Genomic DNA, 26312 nt, shown 5'->3' with positions numbered 1-26312 from the left:
AAAAAAAAAAATAAAAATATATATATATATATATATATATATATACATACACACACACATACATATATACATACATGCACACACACATACACACATATATTTTGAAGTTGTAAATAAAACCGATTATTGGAGTGTTTTACAAGAAGATATGATTTAGTTTTTTCTACTTAATGTAATGTTTAGTTGCTTGCTGTTTCTTTGTAACTGTCAAATTTACTAACAATGTAAATTGTAAATTGTTTCTACATATTTGTTTTTTTCAGAGTATACATTGTGATGGATACAGATGTAGAAAGATAGAAAGAGGATACATATATTTTGCCTTCTCACTCACTCTTGCCTTTAAATTTTCACTTCAATTTGTCTTGATTGGTCAGGATGTGTCAGGTTATTCTACAAAAAAGCCATCATTTAAGGGTAGCTGAGAAGGAAAAGGGGGAGGGAGAATAGGTTGTCTTAAAAATAGATCATACTGCAAGCGAAATGTCTAGCAGACACAAGTATTGAGGATACGAGCTTAACGATGTTTAGAGATGAAATTAGCAACAAGGGCTTTCTTTCTTTGTTATATTCCATTGTGTCTTTGCCTCATGACAGATACATGCATTCTGATATGCATGATGTGCAGACCTGCAGTTCTTCATTGTACCCATAGAGGTCTGACTTTACCCATGCTCTGTTTGACAACATCCAGTACATGCTGACACACCCAGAGTCCTTTGTTCTTGATCTTTCAGCCTATATATAATTATTAATCAGATCTCCTAGAAATAAAATAGTAAAGGGTGATGTCAGAAAAAAAAGAATAAAAAGTTAGGAGAGAAAAAAGATGAACTTTATAAAATGTGATTATTTTTTATAATATATTATATTATTTATAGAGATTTTTTAGATTTTTATGTGTAGCTTATAATATTGCAAAGCTTTAATCTGTACAAATACATTCAACTCATTCAATACACATTCAATTGTTCAATACAAATGTAGAATTTAATTAGATTTCTTTGCATAATTGTATATTTCTATAAAATGCTATTTATAGAATACCTTCTACATTTTATTTAACTATATTGTTAAATGAACTTAATTCATTTTTTATTCTTAATAAAACTTTTATTTAACATTAAGTAAATGTCATGTTAAATTAATTTATTTCTAACAAATTATATGGCTTCTTGTGTAGCTTATACCATTGAAAAGCTTTAATCAGTACACATATCCAAAGTTGTTTACATTAAATTGTACAATACAAATGTAGAATTTAATTAAAATATTTAGCAAATATATCCAATTATATCAATTATTATTTAAATAATGCATTTTATTATATTTTTTATATACATGTGTTTTTCTATAACAACATCTATGGAAAATATATCATTAGATACATATAGTAAAACAAACATTTGAATGAATGAATGAATGAATGAATGGTTTATTGAATAGAGCATGGTGGTCTTCTGATGATGTCATCTTTTACTGTGAATGATGGATGCAGTGAGGTCATCACTCATGGCCCTGAGCAGTGTGACAATGAAGAGGGAAGCCCCAGTCAAGTCACAAAACTGACTCACACACATTTTGTAGACAGACAACACTGACTCACACACTCCCATAATGACCCTCATTTCATAAAGACACATGAGGACAATTCAACACATGCATTATGGAGAAGACACTCTCATAAACCTTTCTACTCAGAATCACCTTGAACAACTGTGTGACAGTCTCAAAGCTGGGCCTGCAAAGCTCTGTTCTGCATAACAGCCATTATTGCAGTCTAACGAATGTCTTTTTAAAGGGGCAATAACTGCACTGTAATGATCCACCGGTAATATTTCAGAGTCATTTATAATGAGTGAGTGGAGCTGGAAATTAATATCTGACATAACTCTGGTGAGACTCTGATACAGAGAGGTGATGAGATCTATATATCCTATTTATTTCCTTTTCTTTCTTTTTTTTGAAGCGCAAAAAATTGGCTTAGACTTTTGGATGCTACTGCATGTAAATAATGTGTGTGTGTCCTGCTTGCATCTAGAATAGCTAAGGAAATCTGATGAAGTTGAAGCAAAGGTGTACAGTATAATATACAGACAAATTTCAAGGTTAGTGAATAAACGGTTTAGGGTGGTCGATGAGAATTGCAGAATGGATGGTTTCAGTTGTTGATTAAAAAAAAAAAGCTTCCATGACAAATATTCAGCCATTGCATAATATTTAAGATACTGGTTTGGATGAAATTTGGTTTCAGAAGGAGCAAAACAGTGTCTTTTATTTAGTCTGACAGGTGTCTGTTTGAGCAGAAAGTAAGAGAGATAACTTAATCTAAAACCCTGAGAGAGACGGATAGCAATTAGCAGCCGACAGCAGATGGATGCAATTCTAACAGGTAAGACAGGGAGATGTCAAGGCTGTACAAATGCATCACAGCACAATGAGACACAGAAAACGACAGTTTGTGTGTGTGTACATGCTAGACAGAACTCGAAGGAAAGGCCAGGTGTTTGGATCAGCTTGCGTGCATAATTGGCGAGATAACCGCTGATTTTTTTCTTCCCCCTCTTTGAAATGGGCGCAAAATTGCCGAGCGTGTCCCGTGTGGAGCGTCTGTAAAATGTCAGGGCAGCACAGTCAGAGCTCACTTTCACTAAGCAAAATAGAAAAGAATACATTTGGTGAATTTGAATGTGTAAAGAATATTTTTATGAATTGAATAGCTGTCTGTGGTCTGCTTTTCGAAGTTTGCATAGAATTCTATAGAATATATTTTATCTCTCTCGCTCGCTCCATGTCTTTCTTTCTTTTATTTATTTATCCTTTATTTAGCCAGGAGAATCCCATTGAGACAACACAATATCTTCTTCCAGGGAAACCTGGTTAAGACGACAGCAGATAAAGTTGCACACAAAGATAACTACAAAAAAAAACAAACAAACAAAAAAAAACTTACAAGATTCCTTTAAAACAGTTTGCAAAAGACATTTAAAAGTACTCATGGATGGCAGTATCTCTAGTTTAACTACAGTTTGCAGATCAAGCACAGGGGGCATAAAAAGAAAAAGCACATTTTCCAAATTCTGAGCATACTTTTGGAACTTTTAACCAAATGTACGATAGAGATCTAGTACAGTAACTATTTGTATAAAAAATTAGGAGATTTGAAATATAAGAAGGCAACTTACCTATAAGTGCCTTAGCAATGAACATATACATGTGCAATTTCCTCCTATGATTAAAGATGTCCATGCCAATGATTCGTAAAGTATACAGTGATGAGTATGTGAATTTGCACCGCAAACAAAGCGTAAAGCTGCATGATAGGTAGAGTCCAGTTTCCTCAATAAAGATGATGCTGCATGCATATAAACAAGGTCTCCATAATCAATTACAGACAAAAAGTACTCTCCACTAATTTCTTTCTAGCCTCATAAGGCAGGCAGTTTTTTTAAACGATAAAAGAATCCCAATTTTGGTTTAAGCTTCATCAACAGATTATCAATGTGTACATTAAAAGCTATTTTTTTGTCTAACCATATACCAAAATATTTATAAGGGCTAACTCGTTCAATGGTTGTACCATCTAGAGTTGATATTACCATATCCATTATCTTAGAGTCTTTTTTTAATTTAATACCAGTTTCAACTGTAATAGTGAATGTTGTATAACGTTAAATGCATTCTGTAAATTCAGTAGAGCTTGATTTAAAGATGCTGCTGCAGTATAAATGATTGTGTCATCAGCATACAGATGTATATTAGCGGAATCCACTCCAAAGCCTAAATCACTGATAAAAATAGAAAACAAAAGGGGAGCTAAAATGGATCCTTGAGAAACTCCTTTTTTTACTTGATGGAAAGGGGAACTATAGTTTTCTAATCTTACGCACTGAGTGTGCTCAAAAAAATAGTTTTCAAACCATTTTAGAGCAGCTTCACTAAAACCTATTGACCTAAGTTTCTGTAACAATAGATTATGATCAACAGAATCAAAAGATTTCAAAAGGTCAACAAATAACGTTGCACAGGGCTTTTTACTATCTAAAGAGTTTATAATGTAATTTGTGACTAGCAGAGCTGCGGTTATAGTACTATAACCTGCTCTAAATGATTGGTGATCATTAAGAATATTATTATCAGTTAAAAATTGTTTTATTTGATAATTTAACAATGATTCAAATACTTTAGCTAAAACTGGTAGGTTGGAGATAGGACGATAATTATAAGGATCTGAAGGGTCTCCACCTTTTAACAATGGGATGATTGTTGCTGATTTCCACATTCTTGGTATGGTATTAGAGGTTAGACTTAAATTAACAATAGAAGCAATCGGCCCTGCCACAATACCAGCAGCCATTTAAAAAAAAAAAAATAGGGCTCAATTTTATCGATACCTGCTGATTTTTTAATGTCTAGTTTCAATTCAAATCACCTATAATTACTTCGGATTTATTCCACTCATGAAAGAAGTCTGCAAGTAAAGAGTAAGGGGTCTCCATGCCAGAAGACAAACCTGCCTCAGGCGTCCACATCAGGCCGCAGCACAAGTAAATCCATAGGATAGATTGCCGCATTATTTAAAAGAGAATATATATACTGAACAAATATACTAGGGGTGCTCCGATTGATCGGCTACTGTCACTATCGGCCGATAATCACGTTGGGATGATCGATCGGCGGTCTCTAAAAGGCCGATCTCAAAAAAACCGATCTCAAGCTGATGACGCGCCTGCCGTGCGAGGTTTGGCACGACATGCAGCGGCACCGTCTCAGTCTCTGTCCGCGCGGGTGAAATAATTATAATATTATATATGAATATATATTCATATTTTTTCATTAAATAACTTATAAAGTAATTTCAAAACCTTGTGTGAGATGTAATTTCACAAACAGCGTGAGTGAATCACCAAGCGCACTCTCTCTCTCTCTCTCTCTCTCTCTCTCTCAAAATATGCAAATGGCTTCAAATCACCACACATTGCTGTCTGTCTATAAGCGAGCTACACTCTGCACAGTTGACACTGGAATTGCCACTTGCACAGTCGAGGCAGTGTCACATTGTCACTAAAGTTTATAAATTGCACTTTTTTAAATTCTTGCCAGTGTTTAACCATTCAGTGCTCGCGCGCTCTCCTGGAGACCGTACACTCATGCACACTTGCAGCGCACACACATAACGCCAGGTTCACATTACTCCGTTTGCACTGCATACCTGGTGCATATTTTTTCCGCGCTCATGTTGACGGATTAAAGTGTTCACTGCGCACAGTTGCGGTCCGGCAGTGCGTTCAGGAGCAGTGCGTCTGCAGCAGTGCAGAGATTGTTTCCGTACCGGGTCTATTGCTGCGCTACAAGCGCTGAATTAAAGTAACAGCGCATTGTTTGCAGTAAATATGAACATGGATTGACACGAAAATGTAGTAATTACACCTATTTCTGTCAATGGTAAGTTTGTGATAACGTAAGAAAAGTAGTTTAAATGTTTTGCCAATTGCTTGAGCAACTTAATATGTAAATCTAGAAGTAAATGCAAAAGTAAAAATCATTGCATAATGTGTTGCTAATATTTATTGTGCCTAAACATGTCTGTGAAAGACTGTATTACTGCACTGTGTAAAAAAAAAAAAGAATTGCAATGCTGAAAAAGCATTTTCAGTGACAATGTTTCGATTTGAAATCAAAATAATGGATAAATGTTGTGTTTGTGGTAAACAGCCACAGATCAGTAGTGGACTCCTGTGTGAAAGCACAGTCTGTGCTGCTTCCCTTCTCACAAGAGACACCTAAGAGGGGAATTCCCCCCATTTTCAAAAATGAAAGTCAGGCCCTGAATAAATGTCTAAAAATCCTGATTGGAGTATCACTATAAATAGTTATAAATGATAAAAATAAGGCTTTAAAAAAATCGGTATCGGTGATCGGTATCAGCAGATACTGCTTTCTGTGATCGGCCTCAAAAATCCTGATTGGAGCACCCCTTAAATATACTGAACAAAACCAAAATAAAAAAATTAAATTAAATTAAATTACACAAATGCTTATATTAAACAAGTTAAAACTAGGGCTGTCAGTCGATTAAAATTTTGAATCTAATTACACAATGTGGCGATTAATTAATCTAATTAATCGCATTTTAATTGCACATTAAATTTGGATGAGAAATTACCCACAGAAGATCATTTAAAGACATTATTGTGTGACATGAGAAAAGCATGAAATAGATATTACAAAAAGTAGCTTTAGAAATAAATTTTTCTTTTTTCATTTTCTTTTCTTTTTTTCTTTTTTTTGGTTGAACTATCCCTTTAATTACTTTTTTATTAATATGGATTTTTTCCCCAGATTTTATTATTATTATTATGTAAATATTAAAAAAAAAATGTTTTACTCTATACTCTAAACTAAGAAAGTAAAATTGCCAGTAGGTGGCAGTAAATGTCTTGATGAATAAATCATTGAGTCAATCATTCATTTATTTGATTTGATTCCTTCAAATGGCTGATTCATTCAGGAATGAAGTAAGTGACTTTCTTTATGAATGGGCCATTGAATCATTGGTTCACAGAATCGTTCAAACAAATTGTGTGTTGCTTGGAAACACACAACAGTTCTGCTGTGGCTTTAATAGGTAATATTTGCATTGGCAAATCTGAGCAAAACACAATACTGAGTTTAAAATAAATAAATATTAAGTTTTTATTTATGGAACTGTTGTGTAAAATCAATATCACATTTGCACTTGTACTATTCGGGACAAGAATAGCACTTGTGTGATACTGGCTATACTCGTTGCTCGTGGGATATTGCTTAACTATCATATGATATAAATATGAGACAAAATCTCAAACACTGATCGGTCTGCGCAGCGCTGCTTCAAGTCGAACACACCTATAGAGTTGATCGGTTGTGAAATTAAATAAGATGACGTACGTGAGGTGGGGCGGGTGCGCTAATTGCGTGAACAAATTTTAACGCATTATTTTTTTTCCATAACTAATTAATTGGATTAACGCGTTAAATCGACAGCCCTAGTTAAAACAGATGGGTAGACAGACCTACAAACACACGTCTAAAAGCAAGCCGCTATCTTGAAACATGCCATCTTTTAAACACCATAGTTCTGATCAGAGCGCGTCGCAGCGTTCAGTCTTGTCGTGGGCGCGCAGATTCTCCAGAGGCCGAGAGAGGCCAGCTGAGGCGAGAGAGGGTGGAATGCGGGGGAGCTTTTACTCGCCCTGTGGCCTGATGACTCAAAGCACCATGTCATTCCGTCCAAACAGGGGTGGCTCCAGGATTTTTTGTTGGGGGTGCTAAGGAGTGGCTTAACAGTTCAGAGGGGGTGCTAAAAAACTAATTAAATTGAGTGAAAGTAATGAACGTCTATAAGCGTCAGCTATCTAAATAGCATGCAAATTCAGCCACCTTGTGTTTTTTATATACAGCAGCTTCGAAAAAAGCAGATTTTTTTTTAAACAGGTCTATTAATTTATACAATGAATTATAGGCCTATAATTAAAATTATTAACACAGCAGTCATCAATGAAAATTATGAGCAGCCTTATTTTCTGCACCGATTTTCAAAAACAAACCTGTTTAACGCGAAATTCCTTTCTTCTCATGTTTTTCACTATATGGGCCACAAGATAAATATTAGGGGATTCATTTAAGACCGTTATCTTAAGTTATATACCGTTATCAGCATATGCTGAAGTAGTTTCGTCTCTCGTTGTCTCAGAGAATATGCGCCGTTAATGCAGTGTTAGAAAGCTCCATCAGTTTTTTTTTTTTTACTTTAACTTTCTCTGTTGTGAATGACTGACGTTCACCGGCATAACTCTTGCGCACAGTTTGCGCGTTGCTTGCTTGTGTTGCTTGACCCCTCCCCCATAATATAAATTGTTTATAGGCCACATATTATGCACTTTTTTATGTTTTTAATGTTTATTTTTCAATGTTAATGAAAGTGACACCAAAAAACAGGAACATCATTAGGAAATCCTTGGGGGGCTGTGCCGGGGCTAAGCAAGTGTCTGATGGGGCTATAGCCCCTTCAAGCCCCGCCCTAGCGCCGCCACGTTCAAACATCAACCTAAACATAGCACTGCTATTTGGACAACAAAGCCAGACATCACAGTGTAATTTGTCGTAAAATAACGTCGCTAGTTGTCACACTTTTTAATCAAGTAAATATCTGTCAGGGTAGGTTTATTTCTTTGTAGTCACATACCTTAAAGTCTTGGCTACAAAAGGTAGGCAGGTGTTTAGGTCCACCTTAGGCAATTATACTCGTGCTTATCACATTAGACATATAAATATACATTATAATTGAATCGAATCCCTGTTTTTGATTGCATTTGCATGAGCTCAGGTCATCATCGTTGCAAGTCATCATTAACAGTCAATCGTCACACTGCAAAACACCGTAAAAATCCATAGTCTGGTCACTTCTGCCCAGAGACAGCGTGAGCTGGCGGCTCGGATGTGTGAGATGTGTGCTAATGTCTGACTGGAGAGAGAGAGAGAGCCAAATACACTGCCCAGAGTTTATAGCTTCCAATGGATATCTAATAGCCCCAGTGGACATTAATAGATACAGTATCAGAACTGTTGGCGGTCTGATGTAACTTCCCGCCTGGCCTTGATTAATTAAAGAGTTTTATTGGTTCCTGTGAAGGTACCGTTATTCGTTTGAAGCTTGGCATCATAAGGCCTGCAACAGAACTGGACCCACAAGCCATATTAGGGATGTGCGGTATTTAAGTTTGCTTTTTTCATCTTTGATTTGTTTTGGCTCTTTGGATGTGTTAAACTAGTAATGCGTAAATATTGTTAACGACTATCTATCTATCTATCTATCTATCTATCTATCTATCTATCTATTTGAAACGACTATTTATTGCTTGCGTAGAGAACAGCCACTGGCTCTGCACCCTCTCTATCTTAACTCACTCTTGCAAACCTTACATCCACTTAAGAAGCCTGCGATCGGTGAATGAGCGGCGCCCCGTGGTTCAAAATCACTTTCTCGAACAGTCATCTTTACCGTGAGAATCCTCTTAATACCCTAACTCTATATATTGATTTTTTTTAAAGAGAGGGCATTTTTTGTTTATTCTTTTATACTTTGTTTTATCTCTATGTTAGCCTTTTCTAATCTTTGTTTTGCAGCACTTCTCATGCTGCAACCTTAGAATGAATCACTTTGTTGTATGTATCCCCTATTTGTTATTTTCCTCTGATGGTTTGCTGTTGATTATTAATTGGAAAAATATGTAAAAATTGCACGTAGCATATGAAAGTGTGCACTTCTATCATGTTTACAGGTATAGAGGAGGAAAGAGGCATTATGTCGGTGGGTTGGCTTGCATCACTGCACCTGTTTTCTACATAAAAAAAATGAACGAGTGGATGAGCCCCATGATAAAAGCAAAAGAGGGGGGAGAGAGAGTGGAATGAAATGTGTGGGGGAGGCACAGCAGTCATAGATGCTCCATTTGTAATCGTTGACAATTTAATCTTGTCAGTTTTGGGGACAGTAGGAAGAGCGAGTGAGTGGCCAGCGAGTGAATGCTGACGGCTAACTATAAAGGCTGTCAGCAGTATCGAATGCATAGATGGTGAGAAGTGAGATGGCTTTCTGAGATGAAAGGCGAGAACAAACTAGTCAGGACGTTGCAAATCAAATGTATGTTTATTATAAAAATATATTATTTATAAAAGTCAAATATGTCGTTGTGATAAAATATAAGGCGTCGTTCTTATGTAGGGGAAATGTAATTTACTGTGAGCAATTTTCTGTATAGAATCCCATCTAGTCACCTCAGCTGTGCGATAAGAAGAGGAGACAATGAAAAAAGGGCGGTGGCACTGTCTTTGTGATTGAATGCAGCCGTGTTTTAAATCGATATTAATGAGAATGTTTTGAAAACAATATGGATGTTGTAAAAAGCGAAAGAAAGCGATCATTTTCTTACTCGTGTTGTTTTTTTGTTTTTTTTTATTCTTCGTGGCGCATCTGGTTGTTAATAGGTTAATAGGCTTGTCGATGTTTTTGTTCGAAGGTGCTGAAATACAGTGAGCTTCGCTGGTTAGAGCGCGTTGCTCCCATCCCCCGCCTGTAGAGCACAGGGTAAGGGAGGGGGACAGGAGAAAGAGAGCGATAGGCAGCACTCTTGTGAGGGGAAACAAGAGTCAGCTTCACGGAGAGGAGAGAAGAAAAAAGAGCTGGGGCGCAAACAAAAGAGAGAACATGGATGAAGCAGGAAAATGTCTGTTTAAAAAGGCAGCGCAGCGGAGGCTTTGGTCACCCTGCACATAGTCCGCCCGTCTTTTGGATGCCGTGGTTTGGAGCTGTTGCGCGGGGAGCTCTCAAGGCGGAAAGCGGTTTTTAATTCGTCTGTGGATGTTGCCAGCTTGCGATGGCTGTTGCAGGGCGATGTAGCTGCATAAAAGAGAACGTGCCTCTTTGTTTTTGTTTATTCGTTGTTCTACTAAGTGTCCTTACAAATGCACAAATTCGCTACAGCATTCAGGAGGAGCTGGAGAGCGGCACTGTCGTTGGTGATCTTGTTCGGGATCTCGGGCTGGATCTGCGAAAGCTTTCGGCTCGTCGGATGAGGATCAGCTCCGACAGTGCGAGGCGATACTTCAGCATCAACCACAAAACTGGTAAGCTTGTTATAAGCGACCGGATTGATCGCGAAACGCTCTGTGAATTCAGCGGCGCCTGCACGCTTAGTCTCGACGTGGTGTTAGAAAACCCATTCGAACAGCACAACGTGGATGTTGAGATTTTGGATGCAAATGACAACTCGCCGCTTTTCCCCCGAGACGAGTACCAGTTGGAAATCTCCGAGGGCGCACAGCCAGGCGCGCGGTTTTCCATTGAGGGCGCGCAGGATTCTGACGACGCCTCAAATTCCGTGCGCCATTATCGCCTCACCTCAAACGAACACCTGGCGCTCGATTCAACCAAACCACCTGCAGACGGAAAACACATAGCGCTCGTGCTGAAAAAACCTTTCGACCGTGAGTTTTTGCAGTCGCATCAGTTTCTACTCACCGCTACAGACGGCGGATCTCCTCCGCGCTCAGGCACAGCTAAAATCAACGTGCGCGTTTTGGATACAAATGACAACGTGCCAGTCTTCGGCAGTTCCGTATACAAAGTGAAACTGCGGGAAAACTCTCCTTTTGGAGCGCTGGTAATTAAATTAAACGCCACTGATAGAGATGAGGGCTCCAATGGCGAGGTGTATTACTCATTTAGCTCTTACACGCCAGATAGAGTGAGGCAGGTATTTTCTGTAGACACAGACAGTGGAGAAATTAGAGTTAAAAGCAATGTGGACTTTGAAGAAACCAACAGCTATGAGATGTATATCCAGGCAGCAGACAGAGGCCAAGGGGCCATAGCAGTGCACTGTAAAGTAGTGGTGGAGGTGCTGGATGTGAATGATAACCCTCCTGAGATTGTGCTCTCCTCTCTCTCCAGCCCAGTTCGGGAGGATGCTCGTGCAGACACTGTGGTGGCTTTAATAAGTACAAATGACAAAGACTCTGGACAAAACAAGCAGGTCAGCTTGGACATCATCCCCCCAAATCTACCTTTTAAAATCAAATCATTCCGAAACCATTACACCATTGTTACCTCTGCCTTCCTGGACCGGGAGACTATACCATCATACAACGTCACAGTTACAGCCACGGATGGTGGAACGCCACCTCTTTCATCATCAATGACAGTACGAGTTGAAGTGGCAGATGTAAATGACAATCCACCACGTTTTGAACAGACTTCATACACTGTTTATGTCTTAGAAAACAATGTGCCCAGTGCACCTCTGTGTGTCGTCAAGGCAACAGACCCCGATGCTGGCGAAAACGCTCGCATCACATACACCGTCCTAAATGACAACAACCATGGTATTTCAGTGGCATCGTATGTTTCTGTCAAACCTGCCACAGGTGAGGTGTACGCACTGCGATCCTTTGACTTTGAGAAGTTGCGTGAGTTTCATTTCCAGGTTAAAGCTCAAGACAATGGTGTGCCACCTTTGAGCAGAGTGGCAACTGCTTATATTTACATAATGGACTCCAACGACCACAGCCCTCAGTTTGTTCGCCCTGCAGCAAACGGCTCACTCTCCACAGAGACTATTTTGCGTAACTCAGAGGCAGGGGTCCTTGTTTCACGTGTGCTGGCTTGGGACTTAGATGCTGGAGAAAATGCCTGGTTGCTATTCAGCCTCCATCACCCGCCGGAATTGGACTTGTTTAAGGTGCATGAGTACACAGGTGAAATCCGCACAACACGGCGAGTAAACGAGGACAATTCTACTGTCTTTAGCCTCACAGTGCATGTACGAGATCATGGTTTGCCTCCTCGCTCCGCATCTACAACGATCAACATTGCCGTCATGGAGCTCCTACCCAAAGTGGCCCCAGACCCAAAACGCATTATCAGGCCACACGGCACAATGATATTCTCCCATGTAACCCTCTATCTTATCATTGCCCTCAGTGCAACCACCTTTGTTTTCTTGCTCACCATCTTTGTCCTAGCAATTGTTCGCTGCCATGCCTACTGCAGCCAGCCAGATGCTTGCTCCTGCTCACCTTGCTGTGGGTCGAAGAAGAAAAAGAAGACAACAATGAAGAATGTACCCAAAGATGGTGGAGGTGGTGGTGGGGCTGCAGGTGGTGGAGGAGGTGGAGCCGCAGGTGGAGGTGGGGGCGCTGCTGGTGGGGTCACAGTCCAGCAACAGTCTGCGGTGATGCGGAGAGACCTGAAAGTGGAGCCACACTACATTGAGGTCCGAGGAAATGGCTCTTTAACCAAAACATACTGCTATAAGACCTGCCTGACCGCCACCTCAGGAAGTGACACTTTTATGTTCTACAATACGGGCCGGCCATTGAGTGGGACTTGGGGCTCGGGGCCAGACCGTTTCTTCACAGGACAGAGTGGGCAGTTTGTGCGCAGACTGAGCATGCCCGACGCTACGGCAATACAGGTGTGTGCAGTGCCCACACTGTTATAGCATCCATTAAGTGACTCATCCATCTATCCGCCTCATCCATCCATGAAGAGAGGAGAAATTCTCTTCACTCTCAAACCTTTTACCTCTCAGATATGATGATGATTTAGGAGTAGCCCCAACTTTTTTTGTTGTTCTTCCAAATACACAAAAAAAAATGGTGTTGAAACAGTTTTCACTCAGAAATTGCTAGTAAATTCCACAATTAGTTACAAAGAGATAGCAAGTAAAACATGCTCCAATAATCTTTTCTGAAACTTATAAATAATTTTATAATAGTTTAATAAAGTTGTTTAGTTGTATTGCTTACTTTTTGCAGTACAGCTACAGGCCTGTTTCAGCAGTGGAAAGCACAGGTGTTTTGTTTGGTGTATAGCAAGCAGGGCTCAGTAATGGATCCTGTTATATTGGAGCATTTTTACTTTTTCTTTTTGTGCCTCATTAATTCACAACAGCAGTCTTCAGTGTGCACTGCAGAATGCATGCGTGTGCAGTTTTGATGATTTAGGGTATCAGACTCTTTCCACTTGTTTATAGCTGTTATCAAATTGCATTTCATTAGTTATGAATTTAGAGAAAAACACTCTGTAGGGTCCACCAACTGGTCCAAGCATAGTTGGCAATGGCATGGCAGAAGGATTCCTGGGAGTTACTGTCTTTCCTTTTATGCAACGCATCAATATTCGATAATCAAATATAGATAAATGTTTGATCATTCTGTTGAACTCTTTAGTTCATATTTTACTAGTTCATTAGGATTCTGTTGCTCAAAGTCTTGCACTGCCGTTAACACGGATCTCATGGTTGCAAACTCGCCAGTCTGATCATTAGCCAGAGATTATGACTAATATTATTTAATACACCTATGCTTGCTATTATTTCAATAGTATTTTTGTATAGCCCCCTGCATAACAACTCAAGCAGTTAATCAGAAATCTAGAATCCCTCCTGCTCCATCTAACCTGAAATCTAGTATGTACTTAACCCTGGACATATATTTGTGGTAACATATAGTAGGCCTTCACTTTATCAATTTGAGAAAATAATTTCAGAGTAAGTCAGATTAAATCCAAACTTGACAATTTATTCACCAGATAATCAAGATAGCTAATAATCCAAAATCCAATTCAGACAATGTAAAGCATTTGTCAATCATACAAAACACCCAATAATACAGAAGTGAGAGAACTTAAAAGCATTTACCTGGCAATGAGAACTACACACACTGACTACATGGAGATCTGTCTACAGATTCCCTGAACCTTTTGCCACCCTCATTTCAATATCCAGATAAGCCATCAATTTAACAAACAGTGCTGTTTGCTTATTATAAGGATTTTGGCACATCACTCTTGGAGTTGTGAGTGGTGAGAATTCTTCTTTGATTTATTTGGGAAGATGCATCTCATGTGCATACAAGAGTTGCATACAGTACACTTTTAAAAAAAATGGTTACACTTTATTTTAAGGTGTTCTTGTTACAGTGTAATTATACATATACGTACCAAATTATATTAATTAACTACACTACATGTACTTACTATATGGTTAGGGTTAGGATTTGGGTTTGGCTTATGGTTACTTGCATGTAATTATGCATAATTAATTGTTATTATAATAGTAAGTACATGTAACATGTGTAACAAGGCCAACTTTAAAATAGTGTTACCAAAAAAATGGTAAAAATAGAGCACAATGTACTGTATTAATATGAAGGAATTTTTTTAGGTGTGTTACCTTTATTTTGAATTTTGCACTTCATTGCTATGTGTTTTAAGGGTTAATGGAAATGTCTGTAAAAGTAATAGATAAATGACCTGGCAGAAAATTACCAGGTCTTTTTTTTTTTTTTGTAAAATATATTTCCCCCTATTTCTAGATCTTAACAGCGGTTTATCTTATTGTGAAGGGAATTAGACTTGTTTTTTTTGGTTTTTTTTTTTTACCAGATGCACTGAGTGAGATCTTTAAAAAGATACCAAACATAAACTGTCATACTCTCGTTCACTCAGATTTTGTTTACTCTGAAGTGTCCTGAGTTTAGGAGGAGAGGAGGGGGAGAGAGAAAGACAGGGAGAATGAGTGAAGGAAGCAGATGTGGAAGATCAACAGTGAACTGTTGAGGACGTTAACTTCATGGGAAAGAGTTCAGATTTGATTCTTGTAAGAGTTCTTTGTTTTCACGGACAGTGGCCTCCTCTGGGTTCAGATATCGTGGCACCAGCCTTACAGCTCTCTTTTTCTGCTCTCTCTCTCTCTCCCTCCCTCTCTCCAGCCTGTTCTGCAGTGCGCTGTTTCAGGACAGCTGGGTGTGTTTATATTTAGTGGTGTGAAGCTCAAGCAACACTCCAGTTTCTCTGTGCCCACAGTTAAATCTCTCTAGAGAGACTCTCTGGTCTTGCTTCAGTTTAGTTACACAGCTTCACATTGGACATCATCCACCAAAACCAACTCATAGGCCTTTAATCTGGCAACACAGGTTAGCATGATTGGTTCTCTGATAGATAGATAGATCTCCTTTAAACACTTTGTACACATACACACTCATTTTTAGATGGGTACATTTTAGGAAACTTGAGAGAACAAAATGAGAATCACTATTCAGAATAATGGCAATTGCAAAAGAACGATTTTATTTTATTTTATTTTATGAAAGGAACCACTCTCTTTTTGTGTTGTTAAACCCTGTTAAATTGACTACAGCTGCTATAGATCATAGTTATGCATCATTCCCAACAGATGAAATGGTTTTCTCATCAGTGAATCTTTGCAGCAGTTTTGTCAGTCTTTCAAACTTTAGTATGACCACCAATTTATTACAAATAAAGCCTTCCCTATCTGTTCTGTTAGTTCACCAGAGATCATTATTACAAACTGAGTGCATTTATGTGGTGTTTCAGGGATTACTGGATGTGAAAACTGTTGAGTGCCTCTTATTTGTGAAGTAATTACTGGCTCATTTCAACTGTTCTCATTAAATGTCAGTCATGTTTGTTCTCCCTGTGTGTGATTAAGTAGCAGTGGAGCTGAGCTCTGTGTTTCTTGTGGCTGATTGGGTCATTTGTTTTGGAAAGAAAAGGAAGTAAGGATTGTGATTGATTGGTGCAGAGGTGTGAATGCTGTATCTAGGCGAGGTGTTGTCCACTCAGAAGGGAACTAAGAGAGAGTGTGTGATTAAGTAGCAGTGGAGCTGAGCTCTGTGTTTCTTGTGGCTGATTGGGTCATTTGTTTTGGAAAGAAAAGGAAGTAAGGATTGTGATTGATTGGTGCAGAGGTGTGAATGCTGTATCTAGGCGAGGTGTTGTCCACTCAGAAAAGAACTAAGAGAGAGAGAGAGAGAGAGAGAGAGAGAGAGAGAGAGAGAAAATGACGAAAAGGAGAGCAAGGAACTGCTGGTGAGACAAGATCAGACTAAACTCATTATCTGCTTCTCCTCACACACACACATACACACACAGTGATAAATCAAAGATATGTGAGGTGAATAAAAAACAGATCCCTAGTTTCTTTGCTCAGCAACCCTCTCTCTCTCCATATTCACTATATTTGATTGTCTGTAATTTCTGCAAAGGATTTTACCCTTGTACTCTTCATCCAGAATCTTTTAAAAGTCTTCCTCCTCCAGATGCTTATTTACTGTAAAAACAATTGGTGCATCAGATTAAATGCATTTTAAACCTTCTGGGCTTGTTATTTTGTTGTTGCATTTTCCTTTGTTTATTTACATGGTTTTCCCTTGATATTAGAGGTTTGGCCATTGGAATGTGGTCATTACGGGCCTGTTGCATTGATTTTAAACTGATTTATATTCAGCCTTTCTTTATAAAATGTTTTATTTGACAGCTTGTACATCATCAATGAAAGGTTCATGCTAGGGTGAACATCATTGTTGGTATATGATGTATTTGGGCATGACTGCTACCTGGTGTGTATAGTAGTTGTTTTGCAGTCTTGTATGATGGAAGTGTGTGTTTGCATGTTGTGTGGAGGAAAAGCAAGCCCTGCTGATTACACTGCAAATTGGATTTCACATTGATAAATGTCCTCCAGGAGATGTTTGTGAGATAGAAAATGGGTGACAAAATAGGGAGCACAGATGCCATGCCTGCTTTTTTAGTATCTAAAAGTTAGTACTCTCCAGGCAGCACAAAACAAGCTGAAATGTCCTGCTGTGTGATTTTAATAAAGGATGATTTTTAAGTGGTTGTAAATGAGATTTAATAATATATATATATATATATATATATTATTATTATTATTATTTTATTATTATTAATATTTTTTGCATTCAATGACAAGTAAACAGTTTCTCCATATTCTCATTACTGAAAATAATGTCAAAAGTCTTTGTTGTGCCAAAAACAAGCTTCATTTACTTAAGCAAGATACTGTGTCTGGTTTCTGTTCTTTTGATTTTGGAGTGAAACATGACCTAGACATGTTCTTGAATGTTTCATGACAATCATTCACCTTGTGCATTTTGGCTGCAGATATGCCTCAGTTTCTCTCTCCCTGAGGAGACTCATTCAAACTGATCTCACCCCTCTGTTACTGCTCCTCCAGGGTTTTATGACCTTGATTCGTCACAATTGTTTAAATGGTTGGTTTAGCTGGTTCAGATCTTTTGGATGATGAGCATCTCAAATTAACATTGATGTTTGTGTGTCTATGTGTGTGAAAAAAATGTGTGTTTAAGACATTGATGAAATCTTGACCCAACTCTATCGCTTTCCTCCAAAGCCACAGTCCTGCAGCCATCATGACCATATGACTGCACTCCGGCATGATTAATTAATGAGATGATATTGGTTTTTTGATCCGTCCTAGTGCTTAATGTGATCTCTTTCTCTCTCTTTTTCTGTCTTTGTCTTTGTCTTTCTCAGCCTAAAGCTCCCGATGCAGACTGGAGATATTCAGCGTCCCTTAGAGCAGGAATGCAGAGGTAAGATTTGATTGGTTTCATTGTCTTTTCAAATCATCTGCTGAATATGCCCTATTACTTTAAAGGGGTTAATTAATTAATTAATTAATTAGTCTTTGTGTTCATTGTACCAAAGTAGAGACTGGACGAATTATTACAAACTACATTTGTACTGTTTTGACAAAAAAAAGAAACAAAAAAAAAAAATTATTTTCTATATATATATATATATATGTATATATATGGACCACAGGTAAAATGTACATTTACATTTAGTCATTTTGCAGACGCTTTTGTAAAATGTATAGTGATGACTCCTTTAAATGGACGAACCTGGTGAAAGGAGGGCAAGAATAGCATATTGCAAGATGTTGATTTCCAGACATTAAATGGACGTAGTTACCTATAAAAACAACTGATGTTGATATGATCATGGAAACTCATGTGCACAGGCATTACCCATAAACCACTGGACCAGGCTGTGGGTAGCATATTGTTATCCACCACTCATTGTGAATCAACCAATGGTCTGATATAGATGTAGCAGCCATTGAATGACCAGTACAGCTGTACAACGAAAATTGCCCTGGAAGCAGAAGTAGGTCACATGTGGCGATTGAAGTATTGCCCACAGCCATGTCAGCAAAACGATGGCAATGAAGGACATTGCAGACAACAGACTGGACAGCACGTTCACATATGCCAGGGCTATGTGTGTGTGTTTGACTGAATGACCTCCGATCTTCATTAGTGGTACACTGATTCCCTCCTAATTACAGCAGGGTTTAATGAAAGCGAATATAGCCACGCAAATCATTCTCTTGCATTAAATCAGATTCCTGTCTCACACTTTATGTGCTTAGAGAAACCTCTGCAAAATGAATTTCTTGAGTTTATGGCAGATTTATACTTTCATTGGTAGCTTCTTTGTAAAGTCAATAGCTTCTTATTAATGCTTACTATTGCTAATTTTTAGAGTTTAGAATTTGAATAAACCCTGAAGTCTATATTATTCTTTGACATGCAAGTTTGTTACTTTATTAAGTGATCAGAATGGTTTTAAGAACCATAGGGATCCCAGCCATATCCAGAGACCAGAATTATTTAAACTGCAGCACCTTAGCAACCTCATAGCAATGTGTTAAAGCCAGTCAAAAGACCTTAGCAACACCTTGGCAATCAGAGTGAGATTTGCAAGGACAAACATTATCTTATTTATTGTTACTCTCCTAAATGTAATACTTTTTCACACCATAGACAAACAGGTTTATTCAGAAATAGCTTTTTGGATGTTAAACAGAGAAATGATCAGTGGAGGAGACAATAACATTGATATGCAGGCAGAAATGAACAGGGGGAAGGAGAGGCAGACAGGGAGAAAGCGAGAAGGAGGATGTTTGAACATTAGCTGAGGATCATGTATTTGGTCCAGTGTTTCTCATTAATAATGTATTAAGCCTTAGTGACTGCTGCTTCACAGCTCTTTAAAATGGCTTCCACACACACGTATACACACACACACACAGCATGTAATAGCAGCAGTAACTGCCTGACCTTGGACTGCAAACATTCATCAGAGAAAGACAGAGAGGGGGCAACTAAAATGGTGGTTTTCCACCCACCCCCCTCTGTTCTGCATGCTTTCTGTCATTGGATAATTTGTTTTTAACAGATTACTGGTTGATTGCAATAGTTAGGAATGTCAGAACATATTAATTCTTGTATTTTAAAATTCACGTTTAAAGCATTTCTGATCTGTTATGGAGAGTGGTGCTAAAAACTGGTGAAAGTTATCTATCCATCGAACTGGTATCTATCCATTGAAGAGTTAAATAACTAGTGACTGGTATGCTAAAATAATAAAATAATATAAATAACTTTCTATTTATTAAAGTGCCCCTATTATGCCATTTCCAATATTGCCTTTCATGCAGTGTGTATAGCTGTACGAGAATGTAAACGATCAGCAAAGTTGTAAAGCCGAAAGTGCACAATAAATAAAGTTATTGTCTCCCAAAATAAAGAATCGACTCTTTACAGCCTAAACGAGTCATTAGTAATTTGAATCCCACTTCTGTGACGGCTACATGTCACGGGGTAAAACATTTGCATAATTCCCGCCTATGTTCTACGTTGGCCGGCAGCGAGCAGCTTGACCCCGCCCACAAACACATCATTCTACTGATGACTGCTTCTCTAATCTCGAGGAGTTAAAAAAACAATCTCGGGGAGTTCAATGTGGGATTCACTAAACGCTTGCTCTTGAAAGATGGCTCTTTACCCTGTTTATTTGGACCAGCTGGCTCCACTAAATCACAAGTATGATAAATAATAGATGTTTATATTTTCTATCGAGCGTTCAAAATACGGAACTATGGCAATGGGCGTATCATTTCCTAGACACGCTGTACGTGGTAGACCAATCACAACAGACTGGGCCATCTGACCAATCAGAGCAGAGTAGGCTCACGGAAAGGAGGGTTTTGGAGAGACTGAATCTCAGAACTGCTTTGAACGAATCGTTTGAGAATTGCTGGAAAATGAGGTGATATTAAATGCATATTTTGAGAAAACGAAAGCGTTTTTTGACCTTGCATGCATGTAATCCTATTGTAGGAGACTCCCAAAACAATATTAGGAACCTTAAAAATGGCATAATAGGGGCACTTTAAATAATCCTGAAAAAAGTTAAAGTTTCCACAATAATATGAAGCAGCACAACTGTTCTCAACATTGATAAAATAAGAGATATTTCTTGAGCAGCAAATCAGCATATTAGAATGATTTCTGAAGGATCATGTGACACTAAAGACTGGAGAAATTATGCTGAAAATTCAGTTTTGCATCACAGGAATAAATTACATTTTAAAAATATATTCATTCAGAAAACTATTTTTAAAATTAGTTATGTTAAATTGTAATTGTATTTCACAATATTACTGTTTTTACTCTTTTTATTTTTGGTCAAATAAATGCAGCCTTGGTCAGCATAAGAGACTTCATTTAAAAATTAAAAATATCTTTCCGACCTCAATACTGTTCCTTGCACAAGTCAACAAATGCATCAATCAAATAATTAAATCAATCCGGTAATGACCAGCTGACTGTATGTTACCCCACTTATTATATAGATACTTACCAAACAAATAAATAAATGGAATGAAATATTGATTTGAGCTAAAATATTTTTATTAGGTGAGAAGAGGAGGCTGTGAATTGATTTGATAGTTATGAAATTAGCACAGTTTAGGTTGCCTGGGACAAGTCAATTATTATAAGTTTAGTGTTCATACAAAATTAGGTAACACTTTATTTTGATGGTCCCTTTTGAACATTCTGTTGACAGTAAGTAATGTTGCACCTACATGTGTACTAACTCTCATCAGAGTATTAGTAGACTGTTTGCTTAATATCTGCTAACTCTTTATTGTCATGGTCTCCCAACAGACACTGACTATAAGTAACTTTGCAAGTACATATCAACTTATTCTAACCCTACTAATACTGTACTAATACTCTAATGAGAGTTAGTGGACATGTAGGTGCAACGTTAAATATAGTTAACAGAATGTGTTAAAGGGACCATCAAAATAAAGTGAAACCCAAAATGATTTGATGGCAGTATGCCACGATTAGCATATATAATGTATAAAGAGCTAAAAAAGTCTATTATTTTAGAGAGACAGTTTAAGTCCAGCATACAAATCAACAGAAGCATTCAACAGCTACCTTCTGAAATGCATTTCTCCCCAATCTTTTATGACAGTTGATGTTGTGATGTTTCACAGTGAGCTAATCCTTTCTTAACACACTTGCAGCCGTGCACAGAGCAACAGAGAGAATATAGGAATGGATAACACCCTTTTCTACACACCTGCTTGGTTTGATTTTCTGCCACTGGCGATTTTTAAGGCTTTTTCCTGATGCAGACACAACCGTGGGTGTATGTAGTAGAGTCAACATAAAATGGAGTTTGCAACACAATTTTACTTCCATAATATGGCGTATTTCCAATTGAAGCAGGATGATCAACTGTACAAATTACAATGATAGCTGTGTTTGTGTGTGTGAGAGGGAAAAACTTTGGTGTGAAATTTTGAGCGCATAGGAGTGTAAGCATTAATCTCAGAGGTAGTGTGACTGCAGAGAAGAGCATGGCCTAATCCTTAATCTCTAATCCTAGTTTCTAGATTCCAATTCTCACAGAAGACCTACATATACCCAAGCTCTATCATTCAGCCCAGGTCAAACATAAACCCTACTTTCACACCACACATTGTCCTGTTATAATCTACGACATTATCTACAGACAAATCTCTCATAGAGTGAGATATGAGACCATTTGAGTAATGAAAAATTGTACATTAATGTAAAGAACGTCTTAGTTTTTGATATGTTCTTAAATTTAAGAAACCCATAAATAGTGCAGGATCAAGAATTATGATCCTTCTGCTTCTTCTTTTTGTTTTTCTTTTTTCTTCTTAGTAGTAGTAGTAGTAGTGGTAGAAGTAGTAATCCTAAAACTTTTACAAGTATTAATTTAACAAAGCTCCTAGCATTTCAATGTTATATTGTATGCTATTTCAATCAAATCAAAGTTGGTTAACTGATTTTTATTTATTTATTTATTTTTTGTTTTAATCTGAAAAACGTTCTCCTTTGTTTGTGTGTAGTTCAGTCCATATGGAGGAGTCATCTGTGATGCAGGGTGCTCAAGGATTTCTGGTTCAGAACTGGCCCACCGTCTCTAGCGCTCCTGGTAAGATATCGAATCTAAACTCTCTATGGCAAGCATTGCATTAACTAAATTGACATTTCTGATGATCTGAGCTGCTATCCACATTAATTGTATAGCTCTATACTCAACTCATGTGTTTTTTATTTTTATTTCTCCCAAGGAATTTTTTCAGAAACATCTTAGTCCAGGTTGATACTTAAATGAAACATAACTGAAAACCCTTATTAAGTCTTCAGATCTAGAGCAACCACTGAGCAATACAATTTTCCTCTGGGTGTTCTGGCAGGACTGTAACACTGTCTTTTACAGTTTCACTGGTATTACCCCTCAGGACCATCTATTACTATCAACCCCTGTCCCAATCTAGACTATAACTCTCTTCTGTCTCACATCATTCTTACACTTGCATGCTTCTTTCCCTGCAGTCTCCTCTGCGATGGCCTCTTTTGCTGAGCCGAGCTGCTGCAGTCATGCAGGATACAAGGAATATGACCTACATGAGGCTTCTTTAGGAAACCTAGCTGAGTAGTTCAGGGAGCAACTCAGAAACCACTGTAATACATTAGTGATACCACAATCCGCTTTTTTGTGTTGAACAGTAACAGTAAATATGAATTCACAATGGCAGCAACCCACTCAAAAATGGTTAATGTACCCAAAATTAAGATTTATCATCATCTGCTCACCCTCATGTTGGAAAGTGGATTGTGATACATCATATAAATACACCATATGAAAGCTTTGTGTGAGGATTGAAATTTGAGATCTGCACTGGAGGGAAAAATTATCTGTAAATAATGACATTAATTTGGGGTTTTATAGGAATACAATTGGGGTCTTCTGGTAATGTATAGTGGATAAACTACTGTTATTGCACTTTTTCTGTTTTTGGAGCTTAGTGATATAATATCACTATATAACTATATCACTCTCCACTTTCATTGTGTAGAAAATAAGAGAGTTTAAATTTTTATTTAGACTTTATGTTTCATGTCTCATTTTGTGTTTCATGGAATAAAGACATCAATACAAAGTTAAAACAACACAAGGGTGAGTAAAAGATGCAAAATTTTAATTTTTGGGTGAACTATTCCTTTAAAACTGCTATTGTGCATATTGTACATTTTCCCACAGTCTGATTACAATGGAATCCCCTGGTTAAATGTTGGATTATATGCGTTTAGCTCACTCAGGTGGCCTATCACAGCTAAGTGATGAAGAAGAGAGTGACACCAATTTCCACAGCTCTGACCAGATCAAGCATAAATCCAGTTTATCAGCTGAAAGAGGAAATGACACAGTCAGAGGGGATGCGGAGGTTATCTGCAAAAGCTCAGTACAAAGTGGCGACCGAGAGAGTGTGGCTAAAGCACAGAGAGATGACTCGATTAGGAGATGAATATTAATAATGGTCAGCTCAGACGCAAACACGCACACATTCCTCCTCACTCACTGTGGAGATCCGTTCATGGTCATTAATCCACAATATTAGATTCCATTTCTATTTTGCCCATCTAGTCTCTTTCTCGCACTCCAAATAATTGAAGAATCACCTGTCTTTCTGTAGAGGACAGAGTCTCAGTTATTAATCAGAGATGTCTGCACACACTCTAAAGCGCCCATAGACAGATCACCACAACCATCAGGGCAAAACATATTAAGATAAAATATGGTTTTAAGTCAGAATCAACAAGAACAGGCTCAGAATAACAAATTGTGGCATGCTTTAGGCTTGTGTTTGTAGCCATATGATATTGATGTGGTCTATTGTAGAACATTATGATGAGCAAATAAACACCCAGTTACACAAATGTGATGAATTTTAGTATTACATTAAAACATACTTGCTCTTGTGGCAGCATCTATGTGAAATATTCTTGTAAATACCATTAATTTGACATACATGAGATGGAATCAGCAATAAACCTCTCTACCGTTTTGTTTGGGTTCATTTCCTGGGTCACAAGGTCATAGGTAGGAACCCAGATACAATTAATGAATATTTAATTTCCTAATTAACTACTCGTGAGGGTTACGGATGTCTACGTTGAGGCCCGACCCTCTTGGATGGAATGATGATGTGTCTTCTGGAGGTGTTCGAAATAATGAAAGTAATTTAGTTTCAATAAGATGAAAGGGAGAGAAGGAGGGAGAGAGGACAAAACGGGTGCAATTACTCGGGTGATGAAAGAGCAATTTGTTTCTAATTAAGTCTTTGATGATGACTGCAAAATCAAAGACTGGAAATGAATTAAATAAGCCTCTTTAGATTTTAGCTTTCTCTCTGTCTCCATCTTTCTTTCTTTCTTTCTTTCTTTCTTTCTTTCTTTCTTTTTTCAGTGTTCAACTGTCTTGTTTGCAAATCTTTCACAAGCCGCCAAGTCTGAGATGCTGCTTAGCTTTTTAAAACATTAGTTCAGCCAAAAATGAAAATAATATATATCATTTAATGTTCAAATGTCATTGTTCCCAACTTTCTTTCTTCCATAAAACTCTAAGAATAAATGCAGCATACTTTTAATTCTGTCTATTTAGCTCCTTAAAGAAATTATAAGTGTATTCCATACTATTCTTTTTCTATATTATATCTTCTGAAGCTATATGATATCTTTGTGTGGTGAAACCGACTAAAACAGAGATCGTTCACTGAAATGTTTCTCACTGCTGTAATCCTTAGGCCTGTATATAATATGCACTCATGTTCAAGCCTGTTCAAGAATGTTTATCAGTCGTGTAAAAAATAAAAACGAGTGATGTCTGGCATCAAATATGTTAAAATGCCTGTGGGCTGAATGAAATTTGAAGAATACTGCAAAAATTACAGAGGATAATGAAATACATCTCAGTCAGCTGTAGAATGTACACAAGTCATTTCAACTTAAATTATATTGATGTGACTTAAAAAAATTGAATTGAATCTTATAAAACTTAAAAATGAATTTGATATTGTTTAAATTATTTTGAGTCAAAGTCATGAAAAAAAACATGTTGCCATGATTCATTTATCATATAAGTTTTTTTTTACAGTGTTTAGTGTATATACCATATGGACCACTTTTATTGTGTTTGCTGAGGTTTGGAGCTTGACAGATGGACAGAAAGCTTGATCTGTAAAGTATGGCATTTAGATTTTTGGCTGAACCAACCTTTTAAGACAGCAGAAGATGAGAACAGCTAAAGATAAATGTGACTTAGAATCAGACAACACCATCAATTTTGTTATCAGCAGCAAGGGAATCGGCAGTTTAAATGGTAATGTGAATGTCAGTCAGTCAGTTGGTCTGTGGTGGTGTTAAGTAGTGCTGGTTTGTTTTATGTTCTGCATTTTAATGAGCTTCATTTTAGCTTTTGCGTGCAAAACACTGGAGAAGCCAACGCCCCTGTCTCTCTCTCTGTCTCTTTGTTGTGTGTGAAACAGATGGGCAAAACTACCAAAGCGTAGATCTACAGAATTAAAGTAATGAAAATAGGATAAAGCATTTCTGTCTCACTCTCGTTTTGTTTTTGTGTCTGTCCCATTTTCTGTCTCGTTTTTTTCTGAAATGCGATAAAATGTTAGAGTGTTTAAGAGAGAAACAGTGTGACAGAGGCAGAGGGCAGGTAGACAGCCTAA

At 37.7% G+C, this 26312-nt stretch overlaps 1 protein-coding gene across 2 annotated transcripts in view; it reads left to right on the top strand.

The window, feature by feature from the left end:
• Nucleotides 1-10022: 10022 nt before the first annotated feature.
• Nucleotides 10023-26312, top strand: part of LOC107655665 (protocadherin alpha-C2-like) — a 20843-nt gene continuing 4553 nt past the window's right edge. The window contains exons 1-4 of one of the 2 annotated variants that reach the window (XM_016443228.1): nt 10023-13016; nt 17924-17982; nt 22635-22720; nt 23125-23421. In XM_016443228.1, coding sequence (XP_016298714.1) covers nt 10419-13016; nt 17924-17982; nt 22635-22720; nt 23125-23228 — 2847 coding nt within the window. In that variant the 5' untranslated portion in view covers nt 10023-10418 and the 3' untranslated portion in view covers nt 23229-23421. Of the gene's footprint in view, nt 13017-17923; nt 17983-22634; nt 22721-23124; nt 23422-26312 lie in introns of those variants that run through there. The other variant, XM_016443226.1, reaches the window with a different exon arrangement.

This window comes from Sinocyclocheilus anshuiensis, unplaced genomic scaffold (genome assembly GCF_001515605.1).
Source record: "Sinocyclocheilus anshuiensis isolate Anshui unplaced genomic scaffold, SAMN03320099.WGS_v1.1 scaffold1008, whole genome shotgun sequence".
Lineage (NCBI taxonomy): Eukaryota > Metazoa > Chordata > Actinopteri > Cypriniformes > Cyprinidae > Sinocyclocheilus > Sinocyclocheilus anshuiensis.
The sequence above is the reverse complement of the archived record's forward strand: the minus strand, read 5'-3'. Positions and strand labels throughout refer to the sequence as shown.